General features: G+C 41.4%; 2 protein-coding genes and 1 long non-coding RNA gene across 3 annotated transcripts in view; 1 reads left to right on the top strand and 2 right to left on the bottom strand.

Moving 5' to 3' along the window:
- Positions 1-14,584, bottom strand: part of PPP1R36 (protein phosphatase 1 regulatory subunit 36) — a 35,451-nt gene extending 20,867 nt beyond the window's left edge. The window contains exons 1-3 of the mRNA XM_043980205.1: positions 11,587-14,584; positions 10,310-10,374; positions 2,800-2,886 (exon numbers count right to left, since the gene is read on the bottom strand). Of these exons, the coding sequence (XP_043836140.1) occupies positions 2,800-2,886; positions 10,310-10,374; positions 11,587-11,940 (506 nt within the window). The 5' untranslated portion in view covers positions 11,941-14,584. The remainder of the gene's footprint in view (positions 1-2,799; positions 2,887-10,309; positions 10,375-11,586) is intronic.
- A 4,979-nt stretch (positions 14,585-19,563) lies between these two features.
- Positions 19,564-21,985, bottom strand: HSPA2 (heat shock protein family A (Hsp70) member 2). The gene has a single exon (XM_043986268.1). It carries the CDS (start codon positions 21,848-21,850, stop codon positions 19,943-19,945), a length of 1,908 nt encoding a protein of 635 aa, XP_043842203.1. The 5' UTR covers positions 21,851-21,985; the 3' UTR covers positions 19,564-19,942.
- Positions 21,986-22,288: 303 nt separating this feature from the next.
- Positions 22,289-25,514, top strand: LOC122744254. Its single transcript, XR_006355061.1, has 3 exons — positions 22,289-22,422; positions 24,754-24,883; positions 25,121-25,514. It is a non-coding gene; the product is annotated as an uncharacterized LOC122744254 (long non-coding RNA).
- Positions 25,515-26,997: the final 1,483 nt, after the last annotated feature.

Genomic DNA, 26,997 nt, shown 5'->3' with positions numbered 1-26,997 from the left:
CAAATAGCTTTCAGGGCATCATAAAAATGCTTTGGATTGTTACCATCAGCTTAAAACAATTTCATCTGCCTTCTTACTGAACCCAGAATTTTGCATCTCTCTAGCTTCACTTTACTTTTTTTTTTTTGGCAGCCAATGAGGGTCAAGTGACTTGTCCAGGGTCACACAGCTAGTAAGTGTCAAGTGTCTGAGGCCAGATTTGAACTCAGGTCCTCCTGAATCCAAGACCAGTGCCTTATCCACGGCTCCACCTAGCTGCCCCCCTGCACTTGACTTTTGATGGAGGAAGCATTTAACTCCATCAAAAGTCAAGTGCAAGAGAAATGCAAATCAAAATGACTTCACGCCTATCAGACTGACTAACATGACAGAAAAGGAAAATGACAAATGTGGAAAAATAGGTAATACTAGTACATTGCCACGGAGTTGTGAATTGGTCCAACCAATCTGGAGAACAATTTGGGCTATAAAACTGCATACCCTTTGACCCAGCAATACCACTAGTAGGTCAATATCCCAAAGAGATTAAAGAAAAAGGAAAAGGATCTATATGTACAAAATATTTATAGCAGCTTCTTTTTGTGGTGGCAAAGAATTGAAACTGAAGGGATGCCAATCAATTGGGGAACGATTAAACAAGTTGTGGCATTTTATTGTGCTATAAGAAATGATGAGGGGGATGGTTCTGAAAAACCTGGGAAGACATATAAACTGAAGTAAAGTGAAGTGAGCAGAACCAGAAGAACATTGCACATAGTTACAGCAATATTGTAGCAATGAACAACTGTAAAAGACTTATCTACTCTGATCCATGACAGTTCCAAAGGACTCATGATGAAAAATGCTATCCACTTCTAGAGGGAGAACTGATGAATTCTTGAGTCCAGATTGAAGCATATTTTTTCACTTTATTATTTTCCCCCCAATATGTCTAATATAGAAATATGTTTTGCATGAGAAACAAAAGAAAGATATGGTGTTTCAAAGCCTACAGCAGCAATGCCCCTTAGTCTTAGCTTCTCTGTCTCATGGCTATCTTCTCTCTAGGAGCCACTCATGCCCACATCTGCCATGATGTATGCATGACTTTCTTTCACCACAGGGGTTCCATTTACGCCAGAGACATTCGCATGATTCCCTGGGGTTGATTGCTGACTGCTACCTTTTGTATTCCTGATTCTCCTGAACTTCATTTTGCTTCTCTAGTAGCACTAGCTCAGTGGCCCGGTTCCCACCACTTATAAACAATTCACCATTATATGACAATGTGAAAAGCTGCACCATCCGCCAAGTTTTTAGATCTGCTCTCTCTTGGAGATCCCCAGAATGCTGCCATCAGTACTATCCTGACCTGACTGGAGAACCTGGAACTGCCCCAGACACAAACACATTCAACTACATACGCTGAGGATCAGTAGAGTAAGAGTAGCCTAGGATAGGTCTCCCCTTTGGGGACAGGTCTCCATACAATTGCTATTGCCCAGAGAAATGTGGAAATCAGAGTCCCCATGCATGCTCTTACATTTCGACCCAAAAGTTGTCAAGAGAGTATGAGGATCGGGGTCTCTAGTTGGCCATGAACTTAAAACTAGTGGGGTCTTTATGGTGTTGGGAGAATTGGCCAATGAGAGTCTGCTTAGTTGTAAAATGCATCTCCATCAGCATGTGGAATGAGTTCCACTATAGAATACACCTTATACAAGCCCATTTCAATATTAACGAAGCACTATGTCAAGAAAAAAAAAAAAGATCACAGAATCTCACAGTTGGGAGGCCATCTAATCCAATTCATACTTGAATAATTAATGTATTCCGTTCAAGACAGTGCATTTAAATCTGCTATTAATACATAAAGCATGCGTCAATTTATGTTTTCTAAGTTGATAATTTTTGGCAAAATTTTTTGGACTTAAAAAAATGAAAGTTCTTTATTTATTAAACCACAAACATGGTTCTAGAGTGACGGCCCATATAATGAAAAAAGGCTCTGGTAGCATTTTTCATTTATTTCACAATCAGCAGGAAATATTTTTACTTCATTTAAAAGAGGAGAGTCTAATCTAACTAAGTATGAGTCATGGGACCTTGCATAAGTCACTTCAAATCTCTAGGCTTCAGTTTCTTCATCTGTAAAATAAAAGTATTGGGCTAAATGATCTCTTTCAAATAAGCATTTTTATATTTTATGGTACTTGAAAGGCTTTCAGTATGGTTTCAGTGGCTCCCTATTTCCTACAGCCTCAAATACAAAACGCTCTATTTGGCATTCAAAGCCCTTCATAACATAGCCCTCTCCTACCTTTAAAGTCTTCTTTGCCTTATCTCCCAACACTAATGCATCATTTTTGATCTAATGGTATTAACTATTCCATGAGGTAGATACTCCCTCTCTCAGCTCCAAGAATTTTCTTTGCAACATTTTTTTCTTTTTGGTGAGACAATTGGGGTTAAGTGACTTGCCCAGGGTCACACAGCTAGTAAGTGTCAAGTGTCTGAGACTGGATTTGAACTCAGGTCCTCCTGAATCCAGGGCCAGTGCTCTATCCACTGCGCCACCTAGCTGCCCCTTGCAACATTTTAAAAAATGGACATTTTCAACAGGAGCCCATTAGCCAAATTCCAACATGGGTAAACCTACTTTAATTCCCTCAAAAATTTAAATAACATGTTATGTATCGATTCTTTGATACTTCTCTGTCAATGGTGATAGAACTCATACTTTCCTGCAACTTGTAAGCGTTTAAAAGAATTCTAAAAATTACTAGAAAAATGCTCTGATTATGAAATGAAAAGAAATACCTTTCTGAGGCGGTGCCATCATTTTCAACAAAGTGAATTGATTTGCCCTTCTTGAGTTTGTCTTTGGTATCTGATGCAGGCATAGGACTGTAAAAAGAGGGTAGTTATTGAGCAAACAATCATTTTTTATCTGTAGGGGAAAATACCCATAAAGTTTAACATTGGCCTAACATCATTTCGCATTATCATGAATCTATGTTAACCAAACTCCACTGTAACCTCATTTCAGGGGAGTAGAGGGAAATGTTTTTGGGGGAGGGGAGTTGGACAGAGATGGATATCCTCTTTTTCTCTTTACTCCTCTTCTTTTTTCCTTTCACTGGCTTCCCCAATACTATTTGCGTGGAATTCATTGGCCCTAAAGGTTTTCTAGAAGTTGATGCGGTTTCTAGGAGTCAATGAACTCTGTTTGGTGGGATATGCCTGCAATACCAAGATTACAGCTCAGCTAATCACACTAATAGCATATAGTATAGCTCATGCCTATTCACTGAGGGCCTTAATAGAGCATGAGGTATCTTCCACCCACGGAGGATTTTATAGAACAGCTACTTTAAGAAAGAGTAACACATGAAAAGTGACATATCCAATTTTCATTCATGAGCTTCTGGAACATTTGGAAATACATAAAGGAAAAGACAAGACAGGGAACTTCAGACAACCAGGGCCTTGCCATCCGTTTAAAAAAAAATTCTTTGTCATTCATTCCACAAGGGTCAAAGACTGATGACTTAAGGAGTGGAATTCTAGATCTTTCACACATTATTTCAACCTCAATCATCAGTCTTTCCAGTCTCCATTGCTATTCACATTCAATCAGTCAACAAAGAGTCCAGCTGCCTAGGCAGGAGGGACTTTTATAACATTATTGATGAGACCATGAGTGGTTCCTCCACCAAACCTCACCACAACCCTCTGGGAAGAGTAACTGGCACCAGGACTTGGGAGAAGGGTGTTCCAGAGACCAGCCCCAAATTACAAAGAGAACTCTAGGGTCTCCTTATTAAATGATGTGTTTTCTGTGTCTACCTGATAGAGTTGTTTTGTGTCCTGTGGGGGCTTAAGATCTGTTATGGCTTTGGTTTTCCTGAGCTTGGTTGAATGCCATGTTGAGTCACAAGGTAGCCCAGAAACTCAATCTCGCTCCAAATTTACACCTCTCTGTGAAGCCTAAGTCCAGATGCAGGAACAGAAGATAGAATTAAATGCATTTTTCAGGTTGAGTTGTTTCATATACAAGGACATCATTTATGAAGAACCTCATACCCCCTGAGTTTAGACAAGAGCTCTGGTAATCTTCCTTTGAAAGATTTCTGGGGTACATTATCTCAAAAATAAACTATCTTAAAACAATACTCCCTTCCCAACTAATAGAACTGGTCAGATGAGAAATTTCTTCTATGGGGAATTTTGCCAAAACTCATTGGGTTATGGGACATTGTGTGACAAGGTAATTTGTACAAGAGGTCATCTAGAAAAGGGGTGTTGTGCATTTTTCATTTCACCTGGGCTACTTTTATTTGAGTTGTAATTCCCAAGGGCAGCTAAGTAAGCATTGTGGATAGAGTGCCAGCCTGGAGTCAAGAAGACTCATTTTCTTGAATACCAATCTGGCCTTGCCTCCACACTTAACTAGCTGTGTGACCCTGGGCAAGTCACTTAACCTTGTTTGCCTCAGTTTCTTCATCTGTAAAATGAGCTGGAGAAGGAAACTGCAAACCACTCCAATATCTTTGCCAAGAAAACCCCAAATGAAGTCATGAAGAGTTGGACACAACAAAACAACAAAAACGACTTTCTGCTTGATTCACTAGGTGTGTGCTGGATTCAGTTGGACTCCTAAAAGCTGAATGTTAAATTTTCTTTGTAAGCATTTATTCTTGAGAAATCTGCAATCACTACCAATCAGGACTCGATTTTATTGTTTTGTTGATTGTCTAAACTTAAGAAAGAAATGGAGAAAATGTTTGTAGTGCAGATTAAACTTTAAAATGTGTTGTATGTGCATTTTCATTAAATATTTACCAACACACCTCTACTTTTGGCCCTCATTTACAGCCCTAAAAATGAGCTTTCCTTGGGAGCACTTGCCCACTTGATCTCAGTGACTTGTCTCTTTAAAAAGAAGAAATTCATCCACTTTCTCAACTTAGGTAGAGGAAGTCTGTAGTTTGTCCATTACTGAATGCTTGGCTCAGGTTTCTAGGTCACCGTCCCTTTAAAAACATAATAAAGCACAGCCCCCGGGACATTCTGCCTACACTGACTGCCAGATCTTTTGTCCAACCTGTAGTTTCTGGCTCTTAGCATAGCCCCAAGATCCTGGTTTCTCTCACTTGGCTTGGTTAACTCTAAATCAATCCCTGCCTACTGGGTTAAATGCCAGCTTTCCACTACAGAACCATCTTTTCTTTTCCTCTGTTCCCCATTTCAGCTGGACAAATCTTCAAATGACTTGTTTCTGTGAATCATGGATTCTCTGCCCTCGATGGACATTCTCTTGTCACAGTTGTCAGAATTTGGACAGGCCTAGAGCCCTGAGGTGTCAGGGCATGACGGCAAGCAATATGTACAGAAGCATGCCTGGACTGACATCCTATCTGGAATCTTTGACAAACACTGGTGAAGTAAGGAGATAGTGCAGAGAATTATGCTCACTTTATAAATGGATAAAAGGAGACATAGACAAGTGAAAGGATTTGCTGATGGGTCATCAGGCTACTAAGTAATTCAATTCAACAAACATTTACCAAGTACCTAAATTGTGCCAGGCATTGTGCTGGGTGCTGGAGATACAAAGACAAAACCAAAAGTCTGACATGTGTTTGTATGTATATATATTTATATATATATATATATTAGATTTTTTTTTTGTGGGGCAATGAGGGTTAAGTGACTTGCCCAGGGTCACACAGCTAGTGTTGTGTCTGAGGCCGGATTTGAACTCAGGTCCTCCTGAATCCAGGGCTGGTGCTTTATCTACTGTGCCACCTAGCTGCCCCTGTATATGTAGATTTTATTCAGATCATATATGCTATGTGTATATATGTGTTATATGTATGAGCATGTATGTGTGTATGTGTATATAGAGAAAATGATAGGATCATATAGAGAGTTGGAAGAGCATCTAGTCCAGTTCTACTTTACAGATAAAGAAAGTGAGGCCCAGAAAGGTTAAGTGACTTGCCCAAGGCCACACAAGGTAGTAAAACAGAACTGCATGATTCAAAATCAGATTCTGTGACTCCAGGTTCAGCACTTTCCACTGCCCCTACTCTCAAGCAGTTTACATCCTAGTTTCCAGGTTTTTTGACTCAAAGTCCAGGGGGTCCCTTCCATTATATCATGTTGTCGGTTTTCAAAGATGTGTCAGAAAACAATCTTCTCTTTGATCCAGTGATGCTCATGCAATCTAGTCTTTCCAATAGTTAGCAGTGTGCTAGGACACAGCATTCTTCCTCTTTTTCCAATACTGATTCATAATCATGTGTCTGCCCCCATCCCACAGCCCTAACTAAAGGTAAGAGATGTCCTATTTCAGGATCTACAACTAAAATGATAACCCTGATTTGCATCATCTCAGGTTCTTCATACAGTTTTATAGTCATTTTATGCTTGTTGTTGCCTTCATTTTGGCCAGGATGAAAAACTGGTGACATATGGGGCTTCTGGAGATTTAAAGTGGGGCACCTGCTTAACCCAGGTTACCTGTCCATAAGCAGATGGCCTGTTCTCAGCACAGACTTATAGCCAACTACCTGAAGCCCCTCTATTCTTTTTCTTTCTTTCCTTCCCATGGTTCTTCTAGTGAGGATGTTGGATTGGTAGAAGGATTCAGTGAAGCAATAACAGACAGGATTGCTGACACTGTTAAGAGGCTAGCCCAAGAATTTGGACACAAGAGTTTGAAGGCAAAGTTATCCATTGTAGAATGAAGTCTGCATGGTTCAGTGTAAAATGTTGAAAAATCTGGGTTAAAACGCCAGCGCTATCGCTTCCTTCCCTGTGTAGCCTTAGACAAACCGCTTCTTTGGGATTCTTTTTGCTTATCCCTAAAATCTGATGGTTGGCTTTGGACCTTCAAAGGTCTCTTTCAAAAGTCTAAATCTGTGACCATATGTATAAGACTTGTGTTAAAGATAACCAGGAGGCCTCTGCCAACAACTTTATTGGGCAAATGTACACTCCAAGAAGGACTAATAAGTTTTACTGAAAAACAGAGGAAAGGGAATCTTGGGAATTTTCAAACAGGTAATCATCCAAGCCACTAAGATTTGTACTTTAGGCCAAAGTTGGGTCCTATATTCCTTGTTTATCTAAGCCAGCTCATCAAAATCGATAAAAATGTTATCCCAAATTGTAAAAACCAAGATAGTTGATTATGTATTCTTCTATAGGTTACTTGTAGAATACTTAGCCATTCGAGGTAGTATTCAAAACCTTACCCATCTCCCTAAACCTACCTTTCTAGTTTTCTAGTCTATGTACCACTTCTTTACATTAAGCCACTTTACGGGGGCAGCTAGGTGGTGTAGTGGATAAAGCACTGGCCCTGGATTCAGGAGGACCTGAGTTCAAATCCAAACTCAGACACTTGACACTTACTAGTTGTGTGACCCTGGGCAAGTCACTTAACCCCAATTGCCAAAAAACAAAAACAAAACCAAACCAACCTACATTAAGCCACTTTTCTACCCAGACTAAGTCTATATTCATCCGCAGCTAGGTGGTGGAGTAAAGAGTGTTGGGCCTGGAGTCAGGAAGACTCATCTTCCTGAGTTCAAATCCAGCCTCAGAAACTTAACTAGCTGTGTGACCCTGACCAAGTCACTTTATCCTGTTTGCCTTGGCTTCCTCATCTATAAAGTGAGCTGTAGAAGGAAATAATGAGCTACTCCAGTATCTCTGACAAGAAAATCCCAAATGGGGTCACGAAAAGTTGGAGGCAACTGAATGACAACAACAAAAGTCTATTCATTGTTTTAAAAACACATCTTGCATATTCCTACCCTCAACATTTTCACCCATGTCTTCCCACTATATTCTCAAATTAAAATGCTTACCATCCATCTGAATCCAAACCATCTTTGAGGGCCTTATTCAAGTTCCACCTTCTCCACAAGTTGGGTCTAAGCCCGTCCTCAATCAACAATAAGTATACTTATAGTATTTGTCTGTACCCCCTCACCTAGATGTATTTTTATACCCAATTACACTACAAACTCCTTGATATTCCTTTATATCTTTCACAACTTAAGCACAGGCAGAGCTTTGAAGAGAGACCAATCTGCTGATTGGTAAAGGGCTGGGCAGCCTGTGTGACCTCTGATGCAATCAATATACCTGGAGAAGACAGTTACTATGTTCTCTGGATCTCTTGTAACCACCACTGCTTCTGACACTGCCCTGGCACTAACTTTATAAAACTTACCCTCTTTTCCATGCCAGGGGGTTGGGTTGGGCAGGGTTTCAAGGTTCAGGATGTCTCCGGCACAGAAATAGCAGATCATGGCCCTATTTGTTTACAAATTGAGGGGTCCACAGAATATTTCCATGCTTCTGTTTTCATTTGGGGCTTGATATGTTTGAACTTAAGAGAAAAATGCCTTTTATTCCATCGATGTTCAAATGTTACATTTGGCACAAAAGCTACAAAGGTACTTCTCCCCCCTTCACGTCACTCCTTTTTATATCATTGACTGTTATTTGAAACTCACCAAAGGGATGAAGTGGATGCTTTTTTGAGTTTAGTTGTAAGAGAGTGCTTGAAGGTTAAACACTATCTTGTGAATATTTTAAAAATCAGTATTGCAAATTGTTTGAATAATACTGCAAATGAAAAAAATGTCTTTATTTACTGAAGTTTTTTTGACATATGAATGGAAGAAGGTCCATTTTTATTTTCAGACAGGGAAAACTGATATAGTCTTAAAGTATAAGAAGGTTTAAGTTAATGTGTCAGTATATTCTTCAGCAAACAAATTCTCAAACCTTATTTTTGTTATTACTATGTCATGTTAATTATATTTGTGGTTGTTCAGTTGTCTTCAGTCATATCTGACTCTGAGTGACTCCTTTTTGGGGTTTTCATGGCAAAGACAATGGAGTGATTTGCGATTTCTGTCGCCAGATCATTTTATATGTGAGGAAACTGAGGTAAACAAGGTTAAGTGACTTGTCCAGGATCACAAGCTAGTAAATATCTGAGGTCTGATTTGAACTCAAGTCTTCCTTACTCCAAGCAAAGTGCCACCTATTATATAGTCCTCTGTTACTAAAAAGTGTTCTCGCGTAAATATTTGTTCCTCATAACAACCCTGTGAGATGATATACACTGGTTTAAAAGCCTTTTCCCCATGACTATTTCCCAGGGCAAGAAAGTAGTGGTTGGGGAAGGAGGAAGGAAGAGTACCTTGGACCCAGGTCCTCTCACTGTTAAGAACAATATTCTGCCTGTCTCAATATATGCATTAATCACTTTGGCCATTTGGCTCAAAAACCTAAAACTCTCCTAACCTTTCCCCTGCTGTTTTTATGGTCTTGGTGATTAACACAGGGTCTGATGTTTTAGGAATTACTGAATAGACTTTTTCTGAGATACATAATGTGGGAATGAACAATAAAACTATTGATTTAGGCTTATAAATTACTAGAAAATATTGCAACATTCTAACAGGTTTAAAATCCACAAACATTTGGTTTGTAATTAAAATCATGCCAACTTTTAAATGACATCAATTTGTTATGCAAATCATATGCCAATGCATGTTCATTTTTGTTCTTCTCTAACAACATTCTTCTACTATATTGACATTTGTGAAAAGGGTAGATGAGGCTGTGCTTTACCACTAAAATGAAAGATGTCTTAAGTATTTCCAAAGACAATTGTAAGAGACTCTTAAGACATATAAGACATATCACATATATGTTATGCATACAAAATATTTATACATTAAAGTCTAAGCTAAATATAATGCCATATTTTCTGGGAAGTTAATAGGAAAAGTAATCAAATAGTTACTTAGGCTACTTGATATGGATATTATATAAAATATTTAAGCCATCTGAGCAGTGGAAAGAGTGTAGTGGAAAGATCACTGGACTGAAAATCAGAAGACCTGGGTCGGAGTTCCTGTTCCATCACTTAGTAGTTATGTGACCTTGGCTCACTTCATCTCTGAGCCTGTTTTCTTCATCTGCAAAATGGGAAAATACTATTTGTACTACCTGACAGGGTTGTTCTTAGAAAAGCACTTTATAAGATATAAAAGCCTAAAGAAGTAGAAACTATTGTTAATTCTCAGAATGACAATCAGAAAAAAATTACTTTAAGCTATTAACTATAAAGTTCAATATTTAATGTAAGTATACCTAATAACTACTTAACATTCTAAAGATAAAAAGCTCTTTCCAGCCAAACCTTTTTGACATCTTCCACAAATTCTCAATGAGAATTAGGGCTGTTGGGTTTTTTGGGAAACATTAGAATATTTCACATAAATATTTTTACCTTTTTAATTTAAGAGTGTTGGTCTCATGATCCCAGTACCATCTCCCTATTGGTGGGGATAAAGGCTGAAAAGCAAAAAGACAGAAGCAAAATCAATTATTAAAAGTTATCACCTACAGGCTATAAACCTCAATGAAACCCAAACCATCTTCATCTTTACTCTTCTCTATTTCAATAAAGAACTAAAACAAGGTTCCTTAAATGCAAATTTAGTAAGTCTTATTCTATTTGTTCCCACAAAAGTAGAATTCATCTCCCCTTTTTTGAATCTGTGCTTCCAGTATGTTGTTGGTTGAATAGTTTTTGGGTTTTTTTTTTAATGTTTATACTTTGCCCATGGAGAGCCTAAAAGTCATAATTTGCCACTGATTTTGGACACTGGGGTTTATCTGACTATGCCACAAAGACGCCCTCGTTGCTATCATGCTCACATACAAGAAATCTTCTTAAAGCAGGGCCTACCCTGTAGCTCTCGCTGGCAGTGGCCATAGCTCCAGAATACCTCCAAATGGAAAGGTAGCTAAAGCCACCCTAACCCCCGTTCTTCGTGGGTCCAAGTACTACTCAAGATCGCTTCCAGAACACCCATAAAGGAGGCATTACTAGGAAATATGCTTTGCAATTTGTAAGGTTTGATCCCCCCCGAATGTTACTGTTGGTGTAGGTGTTGTTTTGTTCTTGCTTGAGGGCTCAGCATTGAATCAAAGGCATCGCCCACCCCTTTTTAAAGTTTTCCTGACAGGGGTGCTCCTGAGCACACAAACTCGTGATGACGAAACAGACGCTGGCTCCGGTGGGTAAGGTCTAGCCCCCCACTTTTTTGGAGAGAGGAGCATCAGAAACCTACACCCGGCATCCCTCCAGACTTGGAAGAACTGCCTGACTGCCCAGACCCAGCCCCGGCCCCGGCCCCAGCCCCGCTCTCGGGGGCGGCCAACCAACTCAAAGGCGCCTCCGCCTGCAGCCAATCGTCTCTCCGATCTCCCGTGAAAAGGGGTAACTTACAGCTCCCTCGCCCAATCGGGTGCAGGGCCAGTGGAGAGGCTCAGCGACAGCGGCTGAGGGGCCGCCACTCTCTGGCCGGCTGCTTAAGGAGAGCCTGAAGAGAGCCCCGCAGCAGACTGCGCGCGGCTGGGGTGCCCGGTCAGGGGAGGTCTGCTACGCCCTCCGGACACCTCCGCGCCCTCCTCCTCCTCCTCCTTTCCCTGCCTTGCTTCTACGCTGGGAAAGGGAGAGGGGGAGACGGCAAGGGGGCCGGGCCGTGGGATCTAACTTACAATCAGAACGTTCAACCGCTCCTTTCTCGAGCTGGCCTCGGGAGTTCGGGGTGTGCTGGGGAATCCCCGCCCCCCACGCTCACTCCCTTCTCCGTTCCCCAGTGGGGGCAAGAAGGTCCGGCCGGGCAGGGCGCCTGGCCCAGGGTCCCTGGAGCCTTTGGAAACAGCCTGCACCGCGCGCTTGAACGACGTGCCCAGGCCGACCCCCCGCCCAAAGCCGACTTTTTTGCGCGGTTTGCGGCATCTCTGGCGGATGCAAGGGCGTGGCGGTGCAATTGGGGCGGCGGCGGCCACAACAGCAGCAGTAGCCTCAGCGTCTTCTAAGAGCACCAACTCCTCGTCCTTGGACTCCATGCTTCAGGACGCTGCTATGACCCCTGATTCTTACATAGGAGGCGTGGGTTGGCGAGTCGTCACAGAGACACACCATCGTGATCTGCAGGGCTCAGAGAATCCCCCCTTTATGTTCTACTTGCAGCCCCCACCAGCCGCTGCTTGGCATCGGCCGAAAGACCTGGGTTTGGATTTTGCTCTGTCTCTTAGGGACTTAGTTACCTCCCAGAAGTCGTGGGTTTTGCCCGTTTCTAAAACGGAGTACACTGCTTCTGGAGCGCGGCCAGTTAATCGGGTTGTTCAAGGCTTAAATAGGAAAATGTGTGTGTAGGTGCTTTGTAAATAATAAACTATGTTCCTCCACTGTGTCTTCAAATTCCCGGGGCCTTTTTAAACACCCCAACCCCACTACTAAGTATACAGAACTGCAAGACAAAATATACGATAGAGAATTTCAGATGAAGCCAGTTTGGTATTCGACTGCCAATAAGAACATCTTGTCATCTTGAAATGTAGAAATTTACATTATTTTTCTTCCCTTTCTTTGGTGTCTTGGAAAAACAAAACTAAAATGCATAATTTCTGCCTTAGCCCCTTCAAAAGAAAGCCCTTACAGTTTATTTCCAGAGATTTAATGGGACTCTTTCCAAATTTCTCCCTCTTCATCACTTCCACGTAGGTGGGGGGGGGGGTTGGGGGGGAGTGGAACATTCACTTTTTTTTCCTTTAACAACACTTCAAAAGAAATTGACCTACCTTTCTACGGGCATAGCTATTTATATATGCCTCAGAGGAGGCATTTTAACATTAAGAATATAGAACAGGGGGAAAAAAGAATATAGAACAGGACATAGCTTTGGGCGTCAACGAACTTCACTAGAGCAAAAATTTAAGATGATTCCCACTTTTATTTCCCTGAAAACTTTAAAGGGGCATTGCTGCAGTGTACTATGGTGAAAAATGAAACTGTTTTACCAGTTATGCCTTTAAATGATATCTGAAGTATATAAAAGCAAAACTTTAATTCCAAGATTCGTAAGATCTTGTTATATTATCATTCTAAATTGGTTTATCCGTGTTGGAACTGAATTTATCCATATATTCATGGTTCCATATAAAATTCGTGATTCTTAATGATAGGAAGGCCTATTTTCACTTAACAAAATATCTTTTTAGAAGTATGACTAATAAAAGCCCATTAGACTTGACATGTAACTGTTCTGAACAATTTTTTAGTTTTGAACCTTGTATTTTTCTCTAAAGTATATGAATATGTTTTGGGGAAAGTTTAAGTGGACCATTAGTCAACCTAAGCAAATGGAGTGTTAAGTTTCTACTTGTTAGGATCCAGAAAGTCTATTTTCTGTCTTCTTCGATTAAGCTACTCAATCTAATTTTTAAATTTTAATTCATAAGATCATATAGAGCCAGAAGGAAGGAACCTGAAAGACTATCTGATCTAAACCCTTAATTTACCTGCCTTGCTAAGGTCACACAAAGGCAGTATTTGAAGGGGAGGCACCTCACTGCTCATTCCTGCCCCACGGGTGGACATACTATTTTTCTTCTTTCCCTCCCACATTGCTGAGTATTTTCCTTTTGGGTGTCCAAGAAATCCTCTAAGCTTCTGGGAGTTAGGGTAAGAGTTGAGAAGAGTAATGTTGAATCCTAGATCAAGATTAAATAGGAATCCATGCATGATGTTAGCAGGTCGTTTTTTTGTTTTTGTTTTTGTTTTTTTATGTGCTCTTCCCCACCCTCACTCCCATTACCTAAAAAGGTTAAATATATATAGTAAATAACTATAAACATTCATATAGACTTCCTGAGTCAAATTATAGGCATGATGCAAAATCACTAGTAAGTAGACCAAGAGATATGGATGGCCTGGTCACTAATTTACAAGTGTTCTTTGTACTATACTAGGTTAACTTTCCTGGGTAGGCCCTAACAATCCTCCCTCTCCACCTCTATCACCATCCCCCACCCATTTTGAGGTTCACTAACTCAATGGAAAAGTACCAGCTCTTCCCCAGGGACTACAGGAAACTCATCAAGTTCAGTAATGAATTAGTTAGTGCCTTTTGTTCCAAAGGAGTTGAATTAAGAGCAAGCCATTTACCTGGGAGGAGTTTAGGGCAGACTGACCACAGGGTAACATTCATAGAACATTCCTGGATTTATTGGGTCTGGGTAAACCAAGGTGTGAGTTAGACATTTATCAAAACATTAAGATCTCACTACTTATAACCCACAATGATATGGTCGAGTTTTCCTGGAGACCATAGGTAAATATTCAGAATCTTCCTCATAGTCTGAATTCAGTTTACCTTCTCTTACCTTCAGGATGTATTTTTAACATCTTTCACAAAAACCTGTCACATTCTCCCAATGGTAGTGAAACTGATCAGAAAACTTTGGTAAACACACAAATAAATCAATAGCTATAAAGACTGAGTATCTACAATGCCTTATTAATTTTACTTACTGCCATTGTAAATTGTCATAACAGCTGTATTCCTGAAAAGCTATGTAAATTGAAGATTGTTCTAAAGAAAGCTTGCTGTTTCTTACACTTCTGTCTACCCCCACAGCATCTAATCCTATGCTATGTATAAAGATGATTTAATAAAGCAGAACCCTTTGGAATAAATACTAATTTATTTTCACAATTTGGGTTTTCTTAAAATGTGTTAGGGGAGAGGGGGAGGAGAGAAACTTAAATCCTTATTAAACTGGGCAGGGGGAGAAATCTTTTTAACCTCAAAAAAAATTATTGGGAAATAGATGCTATTATCTCCACTCTACAGATGAGAAAAATAGAGGTTAAGTGACTTTGCCCAGGGTCAGTCACACAGCTAATGTGGGATTTGAACTCTGATCTTCCTGATTCCCCATCCAGTGCCCTTATCCACCGTATTACCTTGCTACCTTGTCCTTATTATAAAATACATATTAATGCTCTAAATTAGCAAGACTCCTTATGGATAATTCTAAATATATACAGTATTGATTTTTCTAACATTATCATAAAAGCAACTTTCCCAACTTCATTGTTAGGAATAGAATTGAATTGAATTTGTTTTCCTGTTCTTTATGCATAAACTGTACGCATTTATCTATCATGGGTTTGTGTGTGTGTATGTGTATGTATGTGTGTGTGTGTATATATATATATATACATATATATGGGCAGATGCTTTTGCAATTTTAGGATTCTATTCATTCAGGGAGAATAACTTAAGTTAGCTCACTTAAAATTGTACTATTAACACTTAAGATGCTGATAAGGGTAATGCTAAATTCTGGAAAAGGAAATGGCAAGCCACTCCAGTTACTTTGCCAAGAAAACTCCATAGATGGTATTGGCATGCTATGGTCCACGAGGTTATGAACAGTTTGACAACAACAATGCTGAATTCAAGGACACTTTACTTTTAGTTAGCCGGTAAAAACAATTCTCCATTAAAGATGGGAAAACCTGGTCCTTATTAGGGGTGGATGAGATATGGCCAAGAACTTTATCTGCTGTCTAAAAACAGCCAGAGCAACAAATACATACATAGAACATGTAACTTAGATTCCCACTTATCCCAAATTATTAGCATACTCAACTACTGCAAGGAAAAAGACCAAGATATGGATTTGGCCTTATTTCCATGCTCTTCCATATCTCTAAGGAATGTGATTCTTTATTCAATTGAAGTGGTTTAAGTATAACCCTTTAAAATATTCCACCCACATTTTCACAGCAACATGAAGGGGGAAAACAGCCATGTGTTTGTAATGTTATTCTATTACTCAACCTAAACCTGAATCATATGTATTTAGAGCTTCAAAGAGACAGTAGAGGTCTTCTAGTCCAACCCTTCCTTTTTATACAGCATATGAAGAAACCAAAGCCCAGAGAAATTGAGGCTTGTCCAGTCATCCTCAGTAGCTTTCCACATTGCCAAGTATATGTTGACTAGAAATTCGAGAACTGCTAATAACAAGATCACTGGATTCAACTCCAATATGATTTTTATGAGGTTGTATCCCAGAATTAGACAATAATACCACAGTTTTAGAACAAATGAACAGAGTATCAATCTATGGTCAAGATACTTTCCCAAACTCTCAAGCTATCAATGATACAAATTTAAAAGTTATAAGACTGATATCCCTAATTGGCTCATTAGGACCTCTTATTCCTTTATAGAAGTTAAAATGTAAAAATATTTATATACTATTTTGACTCCACAGTAGTATCACCATTTTATGCATTGCCTATATATGCATTACCAAATAAGAAAAATTTGATGAGCCCAAGTTTAATTTTTGTTCTACTAAGCTTCTCAGAAATCATCTCCAGTCAAACCCTAAAAAGTCTATAAAAGATGGTCACTAACCTTAGAAAAATATATTTTAAAATATAACACTCTGAAACAAATATTTTAGCAGATAATAGGGAGCTACATATAGTGCAGACAGTTTACAGTTTTCAGTCTGCTATACTAAAAATAGGATATTTATTCCAATTGCTCATTTCCCAACTTTTTACTTTCTTTTGAGCATTCTATATGACATTTGCACCAATAAATATTTAACATAACTGTCTGCCCGTCTAATTTTTTTTCCAGTCTCAAAGGTTGCTAATAATTGAAACTGTAACCTTAATATATAGGACAAGGTGTGGCACAATTTAAAGAGTGCTGGATTTGTAATTTAGGAAATCTGGGTTCAAATGCTAGCTCTGATACCTATTAGCTATGTGATCTTGGGCAAGTTATTTCACCTATTTCATCATCTGCAAAATGGGAATAATGTTCACAAAGTTGTAAGGCTCTGCAAATCTTCCTGAAGTGATCAGGAAATTTAAGTTATCTCTTGGTACTCTTTGACTACCACTTAAAATTGCTAGATAAGGTCAAGGAAAACTTTGGTTTGCCAGTACAAACTGCTTGATAGAAACATTAACTGGCTACGTAAATGACTACCCCTTAGTAATTTGGTTCATTATTTTAAGTTTCCCTAGTACTCTCTACTGTGTTCATTGCATTTAATTTTCAGGTTAAATAACTGCAAGAAAGCTAAAGCAAAATAGCTTTAAGGTCGAGTCTTAGCTCTTCATTTGATGACACCATATATTTTCAAAGATGTTCTCAGACCTCCCAATCTCGACATCCCCATATCTATTTGGCAAAATGCAAATGACATCAGCTCCAATTTATACAGTGTTTTAAGATTTGCATTGGTCATTTCTTCAAAACTGAAATTAGTAATCCTATTTTACAGGTGAGGAAATAGATTTAGAGAAGTGACTCAGTCATAATGATAGTTTAGCAAATGTTGGGGCTAAAACTCAAATCCAAATTGAAAAAGCAAAAATAGGATGAGAAGAAGCATTTTACAAATAATTTTTTAAATTGCCAAATGCAATACTAGTATTCTTGATAATTTGCTTTAAGACTAGAGTGTCAGCCAGGAGACTGTCTTGTAACAAGGTTCTTTTGGCACATCAGTATGTAAATACCTTTAGATAGACTTAGGACAAATCATCCTTATACTAAATATTAAATTTTAAATATAATGAATAAAAATATATAACACCAAAAAAGCCCTAAAGTGCAAAAACTTTTAAAAGAGTATATTAAAGAAGATTGGATCAATAATAACAAGAGTCCTACATGTTTTCCTTTCAGGAAGACCGCTATTCAACCAACTGGTTTCTGGGCAGTTTTTATGATTTTTTTTTATATGGTGCTATCTATAATCATTCACATGCCCTCTTCCCTCACATATGAAAAGCTTTCTACTGAATTAACAGCAGCTCTACTAAATGGAGTTATGTTTTTCAAATCCTGGATGTTTTGGTTTTTCAGAAGGGAAATAAGATAACCTGCATTTCTCCAAATTTTAAGGTTTTTTGTTTTTGTTTTTAAGGAAGGTTGTATAAATGATAGTCACTGGCAAAACCTTGTGTTCCCATGCTGATTTTAAAATTGGACAGAAGCCATCCCTTGTTCTATCATTTAACATGTAACAAGAGAGTTGAGGGGAAAATAAACTTGGACTCTAGAGACTGAGGTCTAGGGTTCCAGCTCTGACAGTAAGCAGTGTTGTGTTCTTGGGCAAATCACTTTTTTTTTTTTAAGTTATCACTAGTTTCCTCAGCTGTGGACTAATTCCAATGTTCTATGATCTATGATGCTTGACATTAAAAGATAGAACATCAGATTTAATTATTGCTTTCTTAATGTTACTACTACAAATATATGAATCAAATTCAATTTTTTTTTAAATTGTCAAAATGTCTAAAGGATAGAAAAAAATTAGGTTAACCATTTCCCCCCAAACACAGCTTTTTCTTGAAATGTCAAACACCTGAGAAATTTAATTGCAATTTTATGTAACTGAAAATAGCTTCCCGACCCTTCCCTTCCTTCAATCTCTCCCAGACTATAAATTGCCAAAGTGTTGAATATTATTAAATTGTGGTCCAAATTTATAGTGATCTTACCTCTATAATTCTGGACTTCTCAAATCAGTTTCCTGGAAGTTTTAAGGACTTCTGTGGTCCTTAGAGAAACATTAAAAATAAAAACATAATATGTTGTTCTAATGGCAAATTAATGTGGTCTGATTGGCAGGTGATAAAGAGGAGTTGTCATCTTTTAATTTTAAAAGGATGACACTTTATGCCTAGTTTATAAAACAAGATACTTTTACCCCACCCTATTTTAAGAGGTGTAACACACACACACACACACACACACACACACACAAACCTGTGTCTGTATCTAGTCCTCCAACACTTACAAAACACCTCGGGATTGTCACTGTTCCCCCTGGGTCTTAAGTTTCCTCAACTAAAAAATGATGAGGTGGAGACTAAGGTGGAGGGGCCAAGACCCCTCCTCACTCTAGTTCTTTGGTCTATATGAAATTTGCCACAAAAGGTCAGGGATTCTTAGATTGGAAAAGCCACCCCACCCCCTCCCCCCAGCCCCAGCCCTCACCCCAGGTTTTTACTAAATTTGGTATACCTGAACATTAGATGTCAATCCTTTATTGCCTGTTCCGATAAGTAGGCTGATAGCAAGTTTTGTGTACTCTTACATTAAAGAACAACTTATTTCCACTCCTGCTTTCTAGGGGGGGGGGGCTTCAAGGGTAGTGTGCTCTTGTAACACTTATGTCCTAGAAGTTCTTAAGAGGACATCTAGAAGCCCCATCTAGATTTATATACCGAGAGTGTTTCCCCAGTACTTAAGTCAGTGACCTGATCTGACAGCTGTACAAATTGTTATATTTTTACACTGCAACACCAAGTCACAGTTACATAGGCATTTATTTAAAGCTCAGTTCTTTCTCTTACCTTCTTCCCAAGGCCCTCCACTATCAAGGTTTAAGGTCTTCAAGAGTAACCAAAACCTTTTGTCAGATTTGTTGCCCATATGGTGGCAAAATGAAGTAAATATTTGAGAGCATCTGAGACCAGTTTTGCTTTCTACAAAAACTGGCAATCTGCCAACTAGTATCCAATCATTTAAAACATTCATTAATAAGATTGTTGCAAATTGTTCTTATAGACTTATGAACCTAATCTTTAAGCTAACGAATCGAATCTTAAAAACACTAGTACATAAAAAATAAGCAGGATAAGCTTCTCAATATTTTATTGTTACCAAAGCTTCCATAGGACAGGTGGGAAAACGGTTTTTTTATAGGTGGTTTTTTTTCCTCCCCAAACAAAATCTTCATGCACAAACTGTAAGTGTTAACAAAAAATGCTCAAGTTAGCAAACACACAAAATGCATTAAAGACAAACCCTGAACATTAGTTTTTTAAATAAACAATCTTTAGAACTAACCTTTACTAAACTAAGTTGTTGTACCTTTGCTTTCATATGCATACAGCAGGCTAAGATTTTCTTCAATAAACTTTGTACTTGGCACACTGACACTTTAAAGTATAAACGAAAAAAAAAATAACGTGTAGAGAATGGTAAAGGTTTGCTGTTGACTGGGAGTGCATGCTTTAGTCCACTTCTTCAATGGTTGGTCCCCCAGAGGCACCCGAACCGCCTCCACCCGGTCCTCCTTGGTAAAGTTTGCTGATGATAGGATTGCAGACTCTTTCAAGCTCTCTCTGCTTGTGTTCAAACTCGTCTTTTTCTGCCATTTGGTTTCGGTCTAGCCAGCTTATCACTTCTTGACACTTGTCCAGGATCTTGTTCTTGTCCTGTTCGCTTATCTTGCCCCTCAGTTTCTCGTCTTCTACCGTCTGCTTTATGTTGTAGGTATATGACTCCACTGCGTTTTTAGCAGCAACTCTATCACGATTTGCTTCGTCTTCTGACTTGTACCTCTCTGCCTCTTGGACCATCCGGTCGATATCGTCCTTGCTTAGACGGCCTTTGTCGTTCGTTATGGTAATTTTGTTCTCTTTGCCGGTGCTTTTGTCTGCCGCAGTGACGTTGAGGATGCCATTGGCGTCTATATCAAAAGTTACCTCGATCTGGGGCACCCCACGGGGAGCTGGGGGGATACCTGTGAGGTCGAACTTGCCGAGCAGGTTATTGTCCTTGGTCATTGCCCTTTCTCCCTCGTACACCTGCACTAAGACGCTGCTCTGGTTGTCGGAGTAAGTGGTGAAGGTCTGGGTCTGCTTAGTGGGAATAGTGGTGTTTCTCTTGATCAGGGGAGTCATCACCCCGCCTGCGGTTTCGATGCCCAAGGACAGCGGGGTAACATCAAGCAGGAGGAGGTCCTGCACATTCTCGGACTTGTCTCCGATGAGAATCGCCGCTTGCACGGCCGCTCCGTACGCTACGGCCTCATCGGGGTTTATGCTCTTGTTCAGCTCCTTACCGTTGAAGAAATCTTGCAGCAGTTTCTGGATCTTGGGGATACGAGTGGACCCGCCCACCAGCACGATCTCCTGGATCTGGCCCTTGTCCAGCTTGGCATCTCGCAGGGCTTTCTCCACGGGCTCCAGGGTCCCGCGGAAGAGGTCGGCGTTGAGCTCCTCGAAGCGGGCTCGGGTGATGGAGGTGTAGAAGTCCACGCCCTCGTAGAGCGAGTCGATTTCGATGCTGGCTTGAGTGGAGGAGCTCAGGGTGCGCTTCGCCCGCTCGCAGGCGGTCCGCAGGCGCCGCACCGCTCGCTTGTTGGGGCCGATGTCTTTCTTGTGTTTGCGCTTGAACTCTTCAGCCAGGTGGCTCACCATGCGGTTGTCAAAGTCCTCCCCGCCCAGGTGGGTGTCGCCGGCCGTGGACTTCACCTCGAAGATGCCGTCCTCGATGGTCAGGATGGACACGTCGAACGTGCCGCCCCCGAGGTCAAAGATCAGCACGTTCTTCTCTCCGCCCGCGCTGCCTTTCTTGTCCAGGCCGTAGGCGATGGCCGCGGCCGTGGGCTCGTTGATGATGCGCAGCACGTTGAGGCCGGTGATGGTGCCGGCGTCCTTGGTGGCCTGGCGCTGGGAGTCGTTGAAGTAGGCCGGGACGGTGATGACGGCGCTCTGCACCTTGCCCCCCAGATACGCCTCGGCGATCTCCTTCATCTTGGTCAGGACCATGGAGGAGATCTCCTCCGGGAAAAAGGTCTTAATCTCCCCCTTGTACTCCACCTGCACTTTCGGCTTGCCGCCCTCGCTCACCACCCGGAACGGCCAGTGTTTCATGTCCGACTGCACCGTCGCGTCTTCAAACTTGCGCCCGATGAGCCGCTTGGCGTCGAAGATGGTGTTGGTGGGGTTCATGGCCACCTGGTTCTTGGCGGCGTCGCCGATGAGGCGCTCGGTGTCCGTGAAGGCCACGTAGCTCGGGGTGGTGCGGTTGCCCTGGTCGTTGGCGATGATCTCCACTTTCCCGTGCTGGAAGACGCCCACACACGAGTAAGTGGTGCCCAGGTCGATCCCGATGGCGGGGCCCCGCGCAGACATCCTGACTGAAAGAGAGCACAGGGGGCGGGAGACAAGGAGGAAAGACAACGGGAGATGAGAAACCGCGGCGTCAACGGTCGGCGGCCGGGCTCCCCTCGGCCCCACCCCCACCCCCACACACACTGGGACCCCCTTGGCGCCGGCCTCGGCTCTCCCGGCCGCACCCCCCGCGCCTCCCGCTTTTATAACCGCCTCCCACCGCCTCCTGGAAACCACCGGGACCAATCTGCTCCCGGGCCCGCCCGCACAAACCCTTCCAGCCGGTGCCGCAGGCTTTCCTCGGCCGGAGTGACGGGCCGGTGGCCCAACAGATTTCAAGCGGGGCGTGGGGCGGGACTTGAGCCGGCTCGAGGAGGCAGGAAGGCGGCCGTTATGCAAATAAGCCCCCCACCCCGCCCCGCCCCGCGCCCAGCCCTCCTGGGCGAGCCCCGGCAGCCGCTGCACGCGCGGTCCGGACGGCTTTGGGGGGGCGTTGGGCTCGCGACCCACCAGGTCGGGCTCTTTCCCACCCCCTCCGAGTGGCCCGAAGGCTTGATTGATTGGCAGGAGGCGCAGCGAGTGATCGGAGCCCGGTAGCCACGAGCGGCAGACGGGGCTCAGAAAGGAGTGGGGGCGGGGGAAGGGGGAAGGGGAGTGAGAGACCGAGGTGGGGCGAGTGAGCGGGCGCCCGGAACGGACTAGCAGAAAGGGAGAGGCCTCGGGGGCGGCGTGGGTGATTGACTGCGACGTCCGCGGCCCTTCTGGAAAGGGGAGTTCAATGGCAGATGTCACGTAACAGCACTCCGCTTAACAGCTCAACAGCACTCGGGGGGCGCGCGCTCGAGCGAGCTCGCGGGGGCGCGCAGGGTGCTGCTTACCCTTATTTGGTGACTGGAAAATTCCAGCGGCTCCGAGGGATGAGGAGGCACGGAGGCAGCCGGGGACGTCCCCTCCCCCTGCCGCACCCTCCCCCCCCCCATTCCCCCATCCCCTCATCTAGTCAGGAAAGGCGGTGTGATAATAATACTAATCACCCTTATTAGTATGGACTGCTTTATTTTGCGCTTTTAAGATTTGCAAAGTGCTTTTTTACAATATTCCATTTTTATTCTCACGACTTTGTGAGGTAGATGCTGGCCTTATACCACTTTTATGGGAAACTGAGGCAGATAGGTTAAGAGGCTTGTCCAAAGATTCCCCCGCCCCCTAAAGTGGAATGAGAGGAACTGGGTTCAAATTCTTTTTGTTTGTTTGTTTTAGGGTTTTTTGTGGGACAATGGGGGTTAAGTGACTTGTCCAAGGTCACACAGCTAGTAAGTGTCAAGTGTCTGGGGCCGGATTCGAACTCAGGTCCTCCTGAATCCAGGGCCGGTGTTTTATCCACTGCGCCACCTAGCCGCCCCTGGGTTCAAATTCTTACTAAATGTATGGCTTTAGATTAGTTAACCTCTCTGGGCCTCAGTTTTCTCGTCTGTAAAGTGGGTAAGGGGGAGGGTGTTGTGAAATTAAATGATTTGTGAGGAATCCCTTCCAGCTCTGAAACTGACAGTCTAATTCAGAGCCGCGTTTTGAAGACGCGAGAGAGTTGAAGGCTTTTAAAAAATGAAAGTGACCGTCTGCTACGGGGACTATTCTATGCATCGCCTCTGGGCTACCCTTAAATAGTTAATGGTCTCTAAAACTTGATTCCTAAAAGGCCAGTGCGGAATCAAGTTTCCCCAGCAACAGGGTTTCACTTACATTGTGTTTCCGAAGAAGGGAAATAAAGGCCTTGGCTGAAAAGGGTTACTGTATTACAAAGCCCACTGCATACATGCAGGTCCCAGGCTGGCAGGACTGACTTGCAGTTTGACTTTTTACATCCCAAAATTAGTACAAGCAGCAAGCATTTATTAAACTAGCACTCCCTTAGTGCCAGACACTATTCGAATTATTAGGGATACAGAGACAAAAAAAAAACTGACTCAGGGGCCTTCACATTCCAGTGCCGGAGATAACATGTAAACAACTGTGGACATAAAGGATAAATTGGAGGTAATCCCAGAGGGAAGAAACTAGTATTCGTGGGATCAGGAAAAGGCTTCTTGCAGAAGTGGGACTTGAGCTGGGATTTGAAGGCAGGGAAAGCATATCAGGTATAGGGTGTGGGGGGAGGCCATCACGGACAATGCACATTGTCTGCAGATGGAGTATCTTGTGCAGAATCAGGGAATCAGTTCCCTGGAGCTTGAAATTAAACACTTTCTATGCCTTGGGTTTGATTTTTGCCCTTGGTCCTCCCTACCCCATCCCGCTCCATTCCTTCTCTTGTTTCCCATATTTCCAGTTATAAACAGTAGGTGCTCCCTAAATGTTTGCTGTCAAGTCTCTCCCCCTCCTATCTCAAGTACCACCTCCACCTCCAATCAGACTACACAGTCACCTCAAGGTAACTCTAAATGCCTCTATTAACTTCCTTTTACACTTTGTGTCAACTGGTTGAGGGCTCTTCATTTTTCTCTTTTGCTGAGTTATTGGCTTTAATTGAAAACTGCTGTAGTGGAATAAAGACAGGCCCAATTAACTCTTTTACTACTTATTCCTTGTGCAACTTTGGGCAAAATAACAACTTCATTTCTCTGAGCCTTGCTTTCCTCATCTGTAAATGGCGGAAGATAGATCTCTAAAGCCTGTCAGCTCAACTTCTGTCATCAGTTGACTCGAAGTGATAGAAGAAAGGGGACGAGATATTAGAACTCTAGAGTCCTGATTGAGGAGAAATGTTTTGTATGTAATACACCTGGAAGTAGTAAAAGCAATGCACTGAAACTCTGAGAATGAGATTTTCTTAACTGGTCCTGGCAGTTTCCAATTTAAACTCATTCCCTGTTCATTTGTTTTCAATCTAATTTTACAACTTTTCGCCTTTTTCAAACCACAAACAGCAACTCCTGGGATCCCTGCCTTCTCCTCTCTCAAGGGAGTTGAAGTCAAAATGGAAGAAACGAACTTTTAAAAGTCTATGCAAAGAATAATAAAACTGACAAGTATCTGCAATTCTACTGTCCCTGAATAGTGAGTACGAAGGGCTTGATACCCATCTTATCTTTTTTCATTTATGTTTAAAGTCATGTATAAGATCACACATTTTTACTTTTCAATTAATGAGAGTAGTGAAGCCAGAGGCAGAAATAAAGGCTCCTATAGAAATTATCATAGAATATGACACAGAGAAACTTTTTGTCATAACCATAAATACTTGTTAGGATGGTGAGACTCATAAAAAATCTTGCTCATATCTTTGATATACAGGTGAGACATCCAGATTTTTGGACCAGATCTGTGACTTCATTGATCTGAGGAGCTCCCCAGGGAAGAAACCCTCTAGTAACACAGATTGACACCTGTTCTGCAATTAAGTCTTAAAAGAGTTGCCTGTGGTCCCCGAAAGGTTAAATGATTTGCTGTGGGCCACACAGACAACACAGGTCAGAATTAGGAGTTGAAGCCATCTTCCTGACCCTGGAGGCCAGCTCTCTGCATGATACTGTAATGCCTATCTGGCACCCACATTTACCTCTAGTAAAAATCATTCCATAGTACTTCAGAGCAAAAAGGGATTTTTCATGTAATAGACACAGCTCTCATAGACAACATAAAGAAGGCATAGTATAACCACTAAAAACATCTTTAACAATTTTCTTAAAAACACAGTAATAAATTTTCATTTTCATGATCTATGACTTCTTTAAATTGTCGTTTTGTCTAATACAGTTAATTGTTTCATACTTGAGAGAGCACCCTAAACTTTTGGCAGGGGTGGGAGCAAGGACACTGACTATCCTTGAACATAGATAGTAAACATTTAAGAGCCTACTATGTTACTAGCTGTGTGACCCTGGGCAAGTCACTTAACCCCAATTGCCTCACTAAAAAAAAAATGAGCCTACTGTGTGCCAAGCACAGCGCAGTGCTTAAGATACACAGAAAGGCAAAAGGCAGTCCCTGACCTCAAGCTTTACATTTCTTCTTCTTCTTTTTTTTCTAGTGAGGCAATTGGGGTTAAGTGACTTGCCCAGGGTCACACAGCTAGTAAGTGTTAAGTGTCTGAGGCCGGATTTGAACTCAGGTACTCCTGACTCCAGGGCCGGTGCTCTATCCACTGCGCCACCTAGCTGCCCCAAGCTTTACATTTCAATGTGGGAAGACAACATGCAAAAAGAAGCCCAAAGGAGGAGAGGAGGTAGAGGGAAGCTACCAAGCATGAGAGCATGATAGAAAAGTGCAGAGGAGTGCAGCCAGTTGGGAAATGAAGAGATTGGGCTGGTGTGCTCTTGATCTCATTAAATGGAAGTTCTGAGAGTTCTCCACCCTCCCATTAGATGGAGAAAGTTCTGAGATGCTATGAGTTCAAGGGCTGAAGTGATCTTTCATGAGGTTCTTGGGGTGTGATGAAGAAATCCAGGGGAGTGTATCTGTGTGGGAAATGAAATAATCTATTTGTATCAAATATTATTTTTTAAAAGATCCTTAATACTATGGAGAAAAACAGCTATGGAAAAGAACATTTTGATAAAATAGTGTACTGATTAGACACATTTCAATTTAAAGAATAATTACAAAATCAATTTAACAATATAAAGGAATGCAGTACTAAAAACAAATTAGCCTTTTGGATACCTGTGAAGCATTTTATTTCATCTGAGCATATTAATCTTTAATCATTTTAAAATAATAAACTTAAAATTGTTCATTTTTGGCACCTCAACTTTAATATCAATTAAGATTTTTTTTAAAAAATTACACCACAGTCACCTAGAAGGCTTCCCAGTAAGATCAGAAGTGAAGTAAAGATGCTCATTATCCCCACTATTATTCAATATTTTACTAGAAATGTTAGCTATAGCAATAAGAGAAGAAAAAGGAATTGAAGGACTTAGGATAAGCAATAAGGAAACAAAACCTTTGCAGATAATATGATGTTATACTTAGAGAATCAACTAGAAAGCTAGTTGAAGTAATTAACAACTTTAGCAAAGTTGCAGGATATAAAATAAACCTACATAAATCATCAGCATTTTTATATAGAACCAACAAAGCCCAGAAGCAAGAGAGAGAGAAATTTCATTTAAAATAACTGTAGACAATATAAAATATTTGGGAGTCTTACCTGACAAGACAAACCCAGA

The sequence above is a fragment of the Dromiciops gliroides genome, chromosome 2, assembly GCF_019393635.1.
Source record: "Dromiciops gliroides isolate mDroGli1 chromosome 2, mDroGli1.pri, whole genome shotgun sequence".
Classification (NCBI taxonomy): domain Eukaryota; kingdom Metazoa; phylum Chordata; class Mammalia; order Microbiotheria; family Microbiotheriidae; genus Dromiciops; species Dromiciops gliroides.
The sequence above is the reverse complement of the archived record's forward strand: the minus strand, read 5'-3'. Positions and strand labels throughout refer to the sequence as shown.

What these genes read in the sequence shown, in the direction of transcription:
- HSPA2 (XM_043986268.1), bottom strand. Translation starts at nt 21,850, where the DNA reads ATGTCTGCGCGGGGCCCCGCCATCGGGATCGACCTGGGCACCACTTAC.